Source organism: Chamaea fasciata, unplaced genomic scaffold, assembly GCF_029207755.1.
Source record: "Chamaea fasciata isolate MVZ Bird 193981 ecotype frontalis unplaced genomic scaffold, bChaFas1.0.hap1 SCAF_17, whole genome shotgun sequence".
Taxonomy (NCBI): Eukaryota; Metazoa; Chordata; class Aves; order Passeriformes; family Sylviidae; genus Chamaea; species Chamaea fasciata.
Window position 1 is genome coordinate 15,628,292 of NW_027094102.1, and position 14,259 is coordinate 15,642,550.

General features: G+C 40.6%; 1 protein-coding gene across 2 annotated transcripts in view; it reads left to right on the forward strand.

Moving 5' to 3' along the window:
• Nucleotides 1-13,302, forward strand: part of LOC136298253 (copine-1-like) — a 21,856-nt gene extending 8,554 nt beyond the window's left edge. For both annotated transcript variants that reach the window (XM_066198880.1, XM_066198881.1), the window contains exons 2-4: nucleotides 11,408-11,535; nucleotides 12,009-12,211; nucleotides 12,942-13,302. In XM_066198880.1, coding sequence (XP_066054977.1) covers nucleotides 11,408-11,535; nucleotides 12,009-12,211; nucleotides 12,942-13,171 — 561 coding nt within the window. In that variant the 3' untranslated portion in view covers nucleotides 13,172-13,302. The remainder of the gene's footprint in view (nucleotides 1-11,407; nucleotides 11,536-12,008; nucleotides 12,212-12,941) is intronic.
• The last annotated feature ends 957 nt before the right edge of the window (nucleotides 13,303-14,259 follow it).

Here is a 14,259-nt window from a genome sequence, read left to right on the forward strand (position 1 = left end):
CCCATGTTTGTTTGAACAGGAAGCTGAACTCTGAAGTGAAAATGATGGTTGCCAGTGCTTTTTTATTATTGGGCAAATGTTTCTAATACAAGGGCAGAATAAACCATGTGTGTTTGAGGAACACTAGTGCAACCAGCTAGAAAAGTGAAGAGGCTAATTAAAGTAACATTAGACACTGGCAGTTCACTGAGTGAATATGTGGGAAACCGTGTTCCTTAAGGAGGGGAGGCAGAGTTATTAAATACCACAAATTCATCTGCCTAGGGTTCCCCCACTACATTCCAGCATTGCTGCAGAGCCAGTTTTCTGTGTTGCAGGTCCAATCTTCTATAAATACATAAGAGTGTTTTTAATAGCACTTAGAGCTCTTTTCAAATATGGTCTTGAGTGCTTTTGGGAGGTAGGTGTGCAGAGTGGTGGTGGTATAGTTTATAGTTTATTTGTCTCCCAGTGACTGGTATGCCAGTGGCAGAGTGTTTTCATCCCCACTTTCTATCATTGGAGAATAGAGCATTAGGGGGGAAATTGAAAGGTTGAGGCTAAACTGTCATGCTTTAGTTACAGTGAAAACAACCAAGTGCTGCCCTAATCTAATGAAGAATGTACGTGGGTTCAGAAACTTCAGCACTGAGTTTGTGTGAAAAGGGGCACAATAAACCAGTGACTAAATACTTATGTTCTTAAACTTATCTGAAATGTAAATTCAGCTGTTATGATAGAATGTATGAGGTAGGTAATTGATTTAAGAGTTGCTGTTAAACAGTTAAACCTGAGCTCTGTGTAGTGTTACGCTTTCTTAGATTGTAAATCAGAATAGTTTTTAATGGTAAGTGTTTTTAAAGTTTTTTTAAAGACAGCTGTAGTTATCACTTAAGTCAGTGTGTACATTTGAACTGGATGCATCTCTTAAAAAAGCCTTTTAAGTGTGTGTGGAAAATTACATGCACAACACCATGACCTACTGCACAAATGTCCTGACTTTTTTGAAGGCCTTTTGTTGTCACCTGGACACATAGCCCTACCTTTGGATAACTGACACTGTAGTTTTGTTAAACAATAACCCAAATGGCATTTCTTCCTTGCAGCACAAGCAGTGTATCATGCTGCTACCTTGAATGAGTAGGCAGTTTTTGGCTACTCTAATGTCTCCAGGAGCAGAAGATGATGTAGTCTTTTTCTTCTGTGTGATAGCTTGTGTTACTTTTTCTACTAAATTTTGTCATTAGTTAGGTCTGTAAAAACAACTTCAAGCAGAAACAACAGTAAGTTTTCTGAAACCTAAAATGCTTAGTTTTTAACTAAATAGTAAGTGAATGTACTATGAATCCTAATTAATCTACAGGTAATGTGTATCTATGAAATACCAGCTGTTTCAGTGCAGTGACTGGAACGAATACAACTATAGGATCACTTAATTTTGTTACTATGAAAGGTGAGAGGAGTCCCAGTAACTGTGTTCTGTGCCAGCCATGGTGTGGCGATGTAGTATAACCTCTGTCTTGTTTAGGTTTGAGGAAGTAGTTTAGGTAGGAAGAACCTGTTTTTTAAATTTTTTTGGGCAGCTCACAGATGGTGTTTTAATCTTTTTGTGCTTTCCAAATCCCCCTGCTACTGTGTTAGGTTCACATAAAAGCTCTGAATCTGTGATGGACAAATGACTGATGCCGAATCAGTCTGATGTTTGTCCTGTCTGCTGCCTGGTTAAGACAGGTAGTGCTCTGCAGTTTGTTAGCAGGTTCCACCTAATGGTGGTAACTCCAAATCTCTCTGCTTAGAGTGAATGTAATTTATTTCATTCTTTTGTAGCTGTTAAATTTACTCTAGGTTTTTCATCAGAGAACTTTTTGCTTGGAGAATTCTGTCCTCAGTTCAGTCATGTTTCTTAAAAAGTTTATTGAAACTATTCATTTCACTTTGAGAAAAGAAAGAGGGTCCCTGGTGGGAGTTGTAGGGGTTTTCAGGTGCTTAGCTTGCAGAGACGTGTTTGCTCAAGGGTGTGTAATACCTTTTTAGCAAATTTAAACCTAATTACAGCAGACTTCTTCAGGATATAGACTGGAGACTATTACAGTGCATATACTATGGAGTGCAGACATAGAAGAGCACTTGAGGAAATAGCTGTCTGCCTGCATTTGTGTAATCTCTTTGCCCTTAATGCAGGAAGATGGTGTGATCATTTCGGCCCACTTGTCTCTGACACAAATGGAGTGGCTTGAAGCCATTGCTATAATAGGTTTGTGCTTTTATGAAGGTGCACTGGCAAGAGAAGTTGGGTCTGGAACCAAACAGAAAGGGAACATGAGGTCTGTTTGGTGTTTGTGGCCATGAAATTGTTCTATTGTTAGGCTGGATGGGTGGGAGACAAAACAACTTTTAAAATTCCTTGACATATCCTTCCCTCTATTTTACTTCCGTAATGTTAGGCTTTTGTGGTGGTGGGATTTTTTAGGTTTTCTTGTTTTGAAGTGCCATTATTTTGCAGCAGATTAGGATGGAGAAGTTAAGATGTTCATACTATAGGTGGTAATAATTAGTGACAGAACAGTAGTATCACAGTGAATCTCTCTTTTTAAAGGAAGCATACACTCAAAAGCAGAAAGAACTGAAAAAGTGTTGGCATTTAGGCTGAACTTGAATAAGTCAAAGAAATCAATTTCCTGGGAGTACTGCAGAACTAATATTAAGGTTTGGGGTTTTTTTCTGGATCATATTTTGTGAGCTAGATTCAATATTAAAGTCCATAAAGAAGAAAACCTGACTTATATAATGTGAAGGGGTAACATGGTTCTTAAGTATGAGAAATTGAAAGGTCACTTCTGCTTTATGTCCTTACTAATTTTTTAGTCAAGAGTTGCTACTGTGCCATAATAACTTCAGGGTGACTGAGAACAGTGTAGAGAAGTCCTCTGTAGTACTTCCGTCTTTTCTGGTGATGATTCAACAAGTGCAATAAAAAGAAGAAGGTTTGACAAGCTTTTCATTGATTAAGTGGCTGTTGGTACAGTGTAGCCACCCAAAGTTCTTAATGTGAATTTGATAAAATAGTAAAGATTGGTAAAAGGTATTCCTGGCATATTTGTATTTAAAGTCTTACTTTGAACTCATTCTATTCACACAGTACAGACTAGTCTAGATAGTTGGACTTCCTGAGTTTCTACCCTTAAGTCAGTTTTGGAGGAGTGGGTAAAATGATATCAATATAGTATAACTACAGGATAGTAGTACTATAGTTTAGATTTCTAGAGTTTGGGAAGGATAGAGGTTGTAAAGGGGAAAGCGGAATGAATGCTGAGGAGTCGCTTCAAAAATCATGGGTGCATGTAAGTAAGATGTGGTATGTGGAGGTTCTTGCTGGTGAAACTGCAGTGTAGTTGAAGAACCAAAGAAGAGGAATATGATGTAGTCTTTGAAGAGGAATATGGTGTAGTGTTTGATCTCGGCTTAAGGAGTTTGGATGGAAAAACGGAAGACTGAGTGATCGCTGGATTTACCTGGGGAATGGGACAGAATGTTTGGGCCTGAAGTACAAATAGCTGGCGTTGAAGGGAAGGAACAAGACCTTACTGGAGAAAGGCAGAGATGATTTGCAGTGTAAAATACATGTTTGGGGTTGTTACAAAGGTCTGGGTGGTTGAGATGTTATGTATGTTTTTCAGTTAAGTTCTTCAGGTTTCAGTAATAAATACTTGAGAGTCACAGTGAGGGGAAAGAAAAAGCAGCTGAATAAATATGAAAGGAATGGGGAAAAAAAATCTCCCTTGGTGGGAGAAGTCAGTGAACACTTTTAGGATTGCAGTTACTATTGTAGCATAAGTCTAGTGACTGACTCCAAAGCCCCAGCCTGTGTTAAGTTAGTTTTTCAGAGAAGTAGGTTTTGATATTCTGCTATTAAATGCTGTGAAGAACTCTGAAATATTTTCTTTGCATGGCGAGTTTGGTTTAGTAATAGGTTTTGCTTAAGTCCAGATGTTAATGTGAAACTTCTTGTAATTTAATATATTCCAAACTAATATTTGAAATAGTTTCAATTTTGACCTATCAGTTCTTTATTTCTCAGTAAAGTGCAGAATATATCTATAGTGAAGGCATGAATGAGCATTTCTTTGAGTTTATTGGTCATGATTAAGGGGTATATTGGTGGTGTACAAGGTAACAGTGAACACTGTACAGGTGGAATGGTGAATTTGTAGATGCTTTTTTCCCAGAGTTGGTACTTGGCTCTTCGATAGTAGGGAGCTGCAGTAGAGAAGACAAACTGATTGAAGTTCTTGTTTGCCTTTTTTTACTGGAAATTACCAAAACTACCATCCCATTTGTGATTGTTGTGCTTTGTTTCAGGTTATTTGTTTTTGTTTTTTTTTAAATTGTTCTAAGCTTGTTATTTTTGTTGTTATAAATGGGAGCTTTGCCTCCTCAGTCAGTTTGCAGGAGCTTCTTGGGAGGTTGGGTTGTCAGAGCTTGTACTCATCAGCTGACTTTGGACACACCACCCCTCCCACCCCCCCACCCTTTTTGTGAGTATACTGGAGCTTCAGGTTTCATGTGGAGACAACTCAGTGAATAGAGACAGCTTGTACCTTCCTGTGTGTTCAGCAGGCCCATAGGTGCACAGTGGTCAATAAAGTGTTTGATGAGGCCTGCAGTCCGGTTCTGAGCTCAGGGGCTGGGCTGGGGGGTCTTACTCTTGGTCATGGCTCAGAGTTTCAGCATCAGCACAGCCTCTGCTTCACCCTGGAGGAAATGTGTCTGTCCTCTCTGGGAGCTCTCATCCCTCAAATTAAGGCTGATGAACTATTGGGCACTCTTTTCCAGGACTGAATCAAATTAACAGCTGTTTGTTTAGAAAGTTGTTCTTCATAGTATTCGCCCATTCTCTTTCTTTTATAACAGTTAGGAGATGCCTTTTGTTTCAGGTTATATGTGAAATTTGTAATAACAGTTCATTAACCCCTTGTATGTATGGTGACAGCTTGGAACACAGTGTGGAGAATAGTGATTTATTTCCTGCCTTTTAGCAATAGTGATCTTAACACACTTATATCCCCACTGCAAACCGCCAGAAATAATGATTTTGTAGAAAAAATTGCAGCCATTTATATTTTCTGCAGAACATCTAGGGCTGTGGGAGGAGGCTCTGTGGCTCAGGGAAGAGCTGAAGTGTTGGAAAAGGCCTTTATTGACTAATAATTTGGGGACTGTGGTCCTTCTCATTAGACTCCCTTAATCTCAGTTTAAAGATGCATTTTAGTGCCTCTGGTGTTACAAACCTAGCTATATGATTTCTTTCAGAGCCTTATGGTGTTCAGGAAAGAAGGATCAGATTATAACTTCTATTCTGATAACACATTCAGAAAGTGATCCTGACCTCAGCACTAGGATCAGTTTCATAATATCAAAACCCAAAATGTAATGGGCTGCCCCCTCAAAATTGAACTAATAATAAGAGAAAGCATTGTTTCTGCTGGTCTGCCTATTTTGGGATCACAGCAGAAAAAGGAGGAGCTTTGAAGAAAATTGGGTGATAAGTGGAAGGTGTGGAATTAAACTAAGTAACAAACAAGGGAGAGGAGGCAGGTTTTGATAAGTGCAAAATTAATTGACAGAGATGCTCTGTTACATGTGTTGAGTTAATTTCTTGAGTTGTTGGATAGCAAAAGGCCAAGATTATGAAAATTGTGGTAGGAACATCCTACTGGCATGACTGCTGACATTTGTGCTGGGTTTGTAAGCAGAATATAAGGCAGGAGTTATGGCCAGTCCAGTGCAGAGTAAATTCTTTGGAAATCAGCTGTCCTGGAGCATATGCATTGAAACCTCAAGTTTGAGTTAAACAAAGTGTTAAATTAATCTGTAAAATTTGGTGTACACTGAAATAAAGCTAGTTGGATATTTTGTACAGTATTTAATGAGAATTTATTAGTGTGATTAAATACAAAAAACCTGCAAGTTTTCTTGGACTGAATCCTTGCTTATATTTCATTTTTTCAGAGCAGCAAAACCAGGCTGACCCACAAGGCTGTATTCAGTGATAGTGCTACCATTTTCTCTAAAGAAAGTTCCACCTCCTAGCACTGCTAAAAATACTGCTGATGGTGTTTGATGCCATGAAGTTATTAGCTTTTTCTTGTCCTCTGGGTGACTGTGGGTTCTGTGAGCTGTCATGCTGGGGTGGTCACAATGCCCCTCTTGCCCAGTGCTCACTGTCTTCACCTCATCCTCCCAGCCTGAAGAGGAGCCTCTGGCCTGCAGGCTTACTGAGGCATGGAAGTGTAGAAAACAAATCATATAATTCAACAATTCCCACCTTAGAGTGTCCAGCACTTGATCCTTAGTTGACTAAATAGTGGCGCTCATACAAGAGGGGTAAGTAAAGAGGAGTTTATTTATGCTTCAGGCACCCATTTTGGGGAAATGCAACACCTTCCGAAGGTTTGAACTGGGACTGTTAAAGCCTTCAGTCACTCTTGGTTTGGAGTTTTCTTCAACCATAAGTGTACAGTGCTTTCTTCTTTTACAATTGACTTGCTTTAAGCTTTGGTTAAGGTAAATCACTAGAGGAATAATAAATTTAATATTATAGACTTGTCAATGTGTTGATTTTCTTTATGTTGGGAAGTGTCTTTTCTGTGTGGAAGGACGTTGCTTTTTCTGCAGAAATGTGAAAAAGGTTGGAAGTTCTAAAATGCTTATATGAAACTCCAGAAAGTAGCAGGTAGTTGCTTATTCTTCTGGGTGTGTAGCATAGATGTCCTATATGATTTTCCTAGAAAGCAGCTTCTTATTTTGCATCTTGGTTTGATTATTTAGTTCCAACTTCTTTACAGCTGTGCTTCATTTCAGTGTAGAAGAGCTCTATTGAAAATTTGAGATTTATCTTTTCATAAGTACTGTACAGCTCTTGGAGTTATGATCGTCTTTACAAGGAAAAGCTGGTATGCATAGTAAAAATGATTTTGACTTTTTAAAGTGGACCTCAGTTTGATTGTCTGAGCACTTCTTAAAATGTACCTAGTATGAAGCCATTCTGTGTTTTACTTGAACAAGTGGGAATGACATCTGGTTGGGCAGTGAAAGACTTCTCTGCAGTGTGTGCTTGGGATCTTGCAGATTTCTATGGATACTATTTTGCTCTAGTGTTGGTAGGGATAACATGGGTGATGTATTTTTTTTTTCTTCAAAATGTGGTGTTATGTGCAATTCTAAATAAAAGCAAAAACTAGAGGTACCTGATGGATCTGCAGCTGTATGTTGGAAACTCTTCTCTTGAGGGAATGTACAGAATTTGGCTCAAGATGAAACTTCACAGGTGATGCCTCTCACCAGTAAGATCCTCACATTGTGGGTGCAGTGGATCTGATGTTTGTGGCTATTGCCCATATAATCATTGATCATGGGGGTGTATCACAACCTCATCTGTATTTTACAAGCTATTTCAAGCAACAGTACTTACCTGGTGGCTTGCTTATGTTGCCCTTTTGTTTGAAACCACTATAATGGGATGTAGCCAGTAGCTCTGTTTTCTGTATTTTGAAGAGTTTGAATTTATTACTGCTTTTGGAGTTCATTTTCACTTGGTAATCTGAATTTCTGTGGCTAGATTAGTTTTGAGACTTCCAGATCATGCTGTACTTTAATGTACTAGTGGCAGTTGGAGATTGTTAAACTGTCATTATTGCAAGCTGATCAGGATCAATGTATAATAAATTCTTCATAAATGAAATGTGATAATATTGTGGAAAGTAGTTTGCTTTAGCTGCTGGTTTTGCTTTGGAATTATCTACTGTCTTCTGTAAACCAGAAGGTTCAAGTAGTAGACATCAATATTAATTATCAACAGTGGTTGGGGGGGGGGGGAAGGAAAACAGTGCATTTTAAAATTTCTGAAACTGCTGGAAAAATTTATGTTGCAACAAATGTAAATAATTATTCTGTCATTATAAATACTGTCACAAGTCTAAAAACTAAGTTTATTTTGTGTGTATGCATGGATACACTTAAGTATGCTGTATGAAAACTCAGTGAAACAACATGAAATGTGGTTTTGAAGTGTTGATTCCAGTCTGCAAGCTGAATACAGTTGGTGTTCTTGAATGCATGCTGAGGATAAAAAGGAAGGCTGTTAATAAAAATAAAAAAAACAAGTTATTTTCAGTGTAATTGCAGCAAACTGTATGTTTAGCCTGAGATCAGAGCCTTTGTGCACTGTTTGAGCTTAGTAACCACTAGAAGATTGTTCTCTGATCATGTGTCTATTGCACAGCACTGGTAAGTGGTGAAGTGTTACTGCTCCAACAGTGTCAGCACTGGGTGATGCTGTAGTGCCTGCCCCTTGCATTGAGCTGGCATGTGCCAGCTGGGCAGCTTGGAGTAATAAAATACCAAGATGACGTTGCAGCATTGTGTGGAAGTACAAATCAGAGAAAAGCATCATAAACTCCTGCCGAAAAAGGAACAGGGTGGGAGGTTGTGTTAGGTGTGGCATAGTTCCAAGTCCAAGCTCTAATTGCTGGCATTTTGAAAACTTTTGGAATTGTCACTTCTCTCAGAGGAAAGGAACTGGGACTCTTTAGAGGGAAGAGATGAAAGTCAGCTGATATATTTCATATAAACTATTCACTTTTTTATAGAAAGAGAGATGCAATCACTGCAGTTTACTACAAGAAATGAAAGCATATTCCAGACATCTTACTTTATGGAGGAAAAGAAAAAACTTGAGCCAATATTATCATAATGAAATCCTGTTAAAAAATCAAGTTGGAGCTAGTTTTCCTAATTGGCGAGGAACTTCACTATTTTTTCTTCCCATTCAGGGTTTTTTTTTTTTTTTTTTTTAATGTGTATGTTTGGGGATGAAAATATGTTAAACTTTTGATCTTTCTAAGCTTTTCAAATGCAGACAGATTTCCAGAGATTTGTGCTGCTCAAATAACTGCCTGAGCAGGGTAACTGGGAAAAGTTGCCCACCTGGGGGCTAAGCAGGTCTTCAGGCTTGGCTGAAATGGATGCTGTGTCTTAGCAGACCAACTTACTCATTGCTCTTCCTGCTGGGATGTCTATGACCAGGATTTTCTTCTGCTGCTATTCAAGGAATGGACTTACACTGGAGAACACCATACAGTGTGTTTGGGTAACCATGAAGTGAAAAGGAGGTTGTGTGGGGTCTTTGAGGACATCCATAGGCAGTAATCTATAAATAATTGCTGGCTGAGATTCAACCTGGTGTTTACAGATTAATTTTTTTTTAAAATCTGAATCTGTTAAGGAGCTCTCCCTCTTCTTTTCATAAGGATTCAGTCTGTAGTTGTTAAACCTGCTTTCTTGTTGTCCCCTGAGTTGATGAGGAAAGGCGTACAGCCAGTTAGGACAGTTCCTGCTCAGCCACTCCAAACAGCTGGCCTGCTTGTGCTCTGTTGTGTCTTGGTGGTTATGTGCATCAGTGAGTGATCTGTGATCTCCTGATGGAGCAAGAGGATACAGTGGGAAAGGATCCCTTGTAGTTTGTAATGTCCTCGGTGGTCCAGCAGAACATCTGGGCTGTATTTCAAGGGAAATCCTATGCCATTACTAAATTTAAAACAATCAGATGAGACAGCCTTCTGGGTGTTAGGGTACTGGAAGTCAAATCTTTGAAACAGAGGAGCATTTTCATAATTTCATTGCTGCTGATCTGTAGAAGAGATTGAGGTAGCAGATAAGAGGTGATTAGGTTTGAGGACTTGCTTCCCTTCACCTCCTGGCTTTATTGTGTGGTTTAACAGTTGCTATCTCTAATTATTCCTTTTTGGTGTCTTTGTAAAATGGAATAAATACGTATGGGTTATTGTTCTGCATGCAGCTTAAGATCTGCAGTAGTGGTTTCCTCCCAAAAAGGAACCACTGCTGACAGGGGATGCTAAAGCTTATGGGGAGCTGTTTCTTTGAGGTTAACTTTATTCCTTGATGCTTTGAGCTCTGGTGGGGAGGAAAGGTGCTTCCTGTTAGTACAGAATTCTTTGTTGCAGCAGAGAAAAACAGAGGCAAAATGTTGGCAAAGGAGCCCAGACTGGATGGGATGTCCTAATCTTGTTGTCAACTAGTGAATGTCAAACAAATTTTTGCTGTTGTCTGTTTGCACAGATATGAGTCTGTGTGAGATGAAAGCTGGTCTGGTGGAATGGTATATGTAGGTAAAGAAAAAACTTGATACCTGTGACTTGTGATTTTAGGAGAAATGTATTTATTAAAGTCAGTGGGTTTTTTGTGAATCTTACTTGGAGTTGAAGGTGACTGAGTGGAAAATGGGTGGCTCCTGCCAGTAGTTTGAACAGCTGACCACCAGACTACTTCAAACAAGTTTTTTTTAAAAAATATGCTGGTGTTAAACCAAGTGATTATGATTACCTTAGTTGAAAGCCGCACTATGATTGTCTTTGCCTAAAGCTTTGCTAATTTTTACTGAGTGCTGGTTTTGTCCTGCCACCATCACTGGACCACCTGAGTGCCATGCACTGGCATATTAAGCGACTTTGTTAATATTTGTCCAGGGTAGATTGCCAACTGGGATGTCCAAGGGATTAAATGTTGTACAATAAAATCATCTCTTTGAGATGATAACTCATAAAATAACCCATCTCTTTGAGTTAAATATATTCATCCTGCAAGAATGAGGAAGCCATGGGATACTTGGGTACTAAAAAGCCAAAGCAAGTATTTCTTTATTTTCCAGACTCAGAAGAATCTTCTCTGAAATATTCTCATTTAAAGCTCTAGTCCTCAAACTGTCCAGTCTCTGTAATATTTTGATGCTTGGAGGCTTATCTTCTAATTCAATTTTGAGAATTATAGCTGTTCCTCAAACAGAAGCGTCTGCAGTTTAACGTGTAATAAAATTTAGTTATCCCGTTTGCGGGACGATGTTACGGTGTTTTGGAAGCCAGCACGGCAAAGCACGGGGGCTCTGTGGCTCCCGTGGGTGAGCGGTGGGGGGGCTTTGGCAGTGTTTTCACCGCGTGGGGAGACTCTTCGGCGCAGGGCGGTGGCTGCAGTGCCGGCGGGACGGAGGTCCCACTGTCTCTGTGCGGGGCCGTGAGCGGCCGTCCCAGGGAGGGGACATCAGGCCCGGCCCTCTGTAGAAACCTAAGGCAGGCAGCAGCGCGCACCAAGGCAGAGGGAAGGGCTCCTGCGGGGGGTGCGGGAGAAGCCCGGTAAAAATAGGCGAATTCAAGGGCCGAGAGACGGCGGCGGGGCGAGGCGGGCGCCCAGCTGCGCGGAGGTACCGTGCCTCTCCGTACCCGCCTCGCTCGGGGCGGGAGGGGCCGCGGAGCGCCGGGAGTCGCGGCCCCGCCTTGTCCGCGCGTGCCTCCGCTCCGCCGCGCCGGGGGCGCGCGGGGTCCGGGCCGGGCCGTCTGACGCTGTGCTCTGCCCGCAGATGGCCTCGTGCGTGTCCCGGGTGAAGCTGTCCGTGTCCTGCCGGAGCCTCCTCGACAGGGACCTCGGCTCCAGGTCGGACCCCCTCTGCGTCCTGCTGCAGGCGCGGGCAGTGGCCGGTGGGCTGAGGTAAGAGCGGCCGGTGGCCGTGCGCTGCCGGTGGCCGTGCGCTGCCGGTGGGTGTAGACATGCCGATTCTCCCCCTTCCCATCCCATAGGTTTTCCTGGCAAGTGCATGACATACTTAATTCAGATTTAGGGTGGGTGAGCAGTCCCATTGCCCACGCTCAAACCTTCGGTGGTTTGTTTAATTGCTGACTTGTTTGCGCAGAGTTGCATTAGGAGGCTCGGGACCCGTAATGGTATGGCTTGCCCTAAGGCACACACTTCAGAATACATCTTTTCCCCCTGGTTTTCAGAATTTCCCCATACAATAGTGTTTTTCAATGCCGTTTCCTTTCTTTGTGAGCCATTGGTCAGCCTGGTTTGTCACTGAGCATGAGGCATGGTCCAGGGTGTGTAGCCTTGCTGGTGTCTGTGTTCACCTGGTGCAGGTAAAAAGCTGTATAGGAGAATATGGGCTTCTTACTCATTGTCAACAGCTTTGCTCCTGTGTTTGTGCAGCTAGATTGCACAAAAAAGATCAAGAACTGCCAAGACCCTGAATTCTGCAAGAAACTGGTTGTGGACTACTACTTTGAGAAAGTGCAGAAGCTGAAATTCAGCGTGTATGATACTGATAACAAGTCCTTTGATTTGAACAATGATGACTACCTGGGAGGGATTGAGTGCACAGTGGGACAAGGTATGTATAGACATGTAAAGTGATGTACAAAATAGCAGCGAGAGTTGGCTTTATTATAAAAAATTAAGTGAAAATCTGCTTTCTCAGAAGCTTCAACATATTCAAATTTGAAACACTGTTAAACATGTTTGTCTGTGTTACCATTGAATGTGGTTAGAAAAATCATTTTGTCGATCACAAAGCAAAGGTTAGAAATACACACTTAACTTAGGAGGCACTTGTAGCACTAAAGGCAGTCTGGGAGTAAGGAAGCATGGTGCTTGGAGGGCTCTCATGGAGTTTTCCTTTTTACAAGGTAACCATCAGGTGGTAAATCGGGGTAAATAAGGCTGTTTGAGATTCTATGTTCATTTCCTGAGAAGGGGTTTGTGTAGCTAGGTAGGAGAAGAAAAGTGGGATTAATATTATTAAAGAAAGACTCGATAAATCGTATTTTAAGTTTTAGTAGCTTTTTGACTGCTTGTGATGACAATGCCTCTTGTGTCTAAGAGGCAGCAAAAATAGGCAGCTAAAGTTAAGTTTGGAGACGTGTTTGTGGGCACTGTTTCCTGGATAGTGAGAGAAGATGATTTTCTGACTGTTCAGGATCACAGGCTGTTGGTTGTCACCGTTAAAAACACATTTAAATATTTTTAGAACTTTTAGGAGAGTTTGAAAACTGTGCACCTGAAGATTAATTCTTTCCTCTTTGTCTAACATGATATTTTTATTATCTGTCTTCTAACCTTAGGTTGTCTCCGGCTTAGTGTTCACCCAGCCGCTGGAATTGAAGCAGGGAAGGCCAGCAGGAGAGGGCGCTATTACAGTAGAAAAGGTTTTTGTTTGAAAAAACCCTCTCAATATGTTGTTTGGGATAAAGTGGCTTTTCTGGTTTCCTGTCAGTCTGTCTTCAAATCCTGCATGTATACAGGAGAGAGATATTTAAATGAAACTACAGTTTATTTTATGGACAAAATATAAGCAAAACTGTGATTTCTTGTTAACATTTTCCCCCCTAAATTTCCATGACACAGATTTCAGCAGAGGAGATTAAGGATACCAGGGTTGTGTACTTGGAAATTGAAGCCTAGAATTTGAAGAAAAGGCATTGATTTAAAAAAAAAAATAAATTACATTCTTCTCTAGTAGTTCCATTTTGTGCCTTTTGGCCAGGAATCTCTGTGTTTGCAGACATTCAGCTAAGCCCATAATCCATGTGTGAGCAAAGGCTCGCTGTTTTTTCTGTTATTTATAGTGGGGTAAATTGGAGATACAATTGCCTGTTGAAGTCCACAATGTAAAACTAGAAACTCAACTCCCAGGTTTAGGTTTTGAGGTATTATTTTGGCTTTGGAACATTCTGTATATGAATATAAATCAGGTACATAATTGTCTCTAGTGAACTGATAGTTCTGTATTTTTTGTTAAAGAAGAAAAGGTGGAAATTTAGGTCCTCTGCTCAATGTTATTTTAAGCCAAAGACCAATACAGGGATTTAGTGACCTAACTCTCAGTTAGCAAAATGATGTGATTTATAGGGACAAAAGTGGTCTGAGATGGAGGTCTTGGAATTGGAGCTGATAAATGCTGATGACTTACAGAGTGCAGCAGTTTTAAAAAGGAAAATAAAAGCGAGGAAAGAAAATTAACGTATAGTTTGTTTGCCTTGGTTCTTTGTTTGAAGTGTTGTCTACTAATTAGTTAATCCTTTACTCATTTTGGTAAAATATAGAGGAAGCTCATTACTTCTGGGTTTTTGTGTGCAGGATTTCTTAGGTAAATCAAATCCATTTCTGGAGTTTTACAAGCAGAGTGATGCTGGAACATGGCAGCTTGTGTACAGATCAGAGGTAGAATTTCCACATATCGTTTTCCTTGAGTTAATCAGACAGTTTACTCTTACTAAAAGTGAGAGTTCCACTCCTGGTCACGCTTTGCACCAGTTTTTCAGAGAAAGTATCCTATAAAAAGACATTCTGCTTACTATGGCTGCAGCAAATTTTTTATTTGCTGCCTGGTGGCTGGATGGAGCTACCTGTGTGGGGAGTCTGACCATGGGCAGCAAGTTA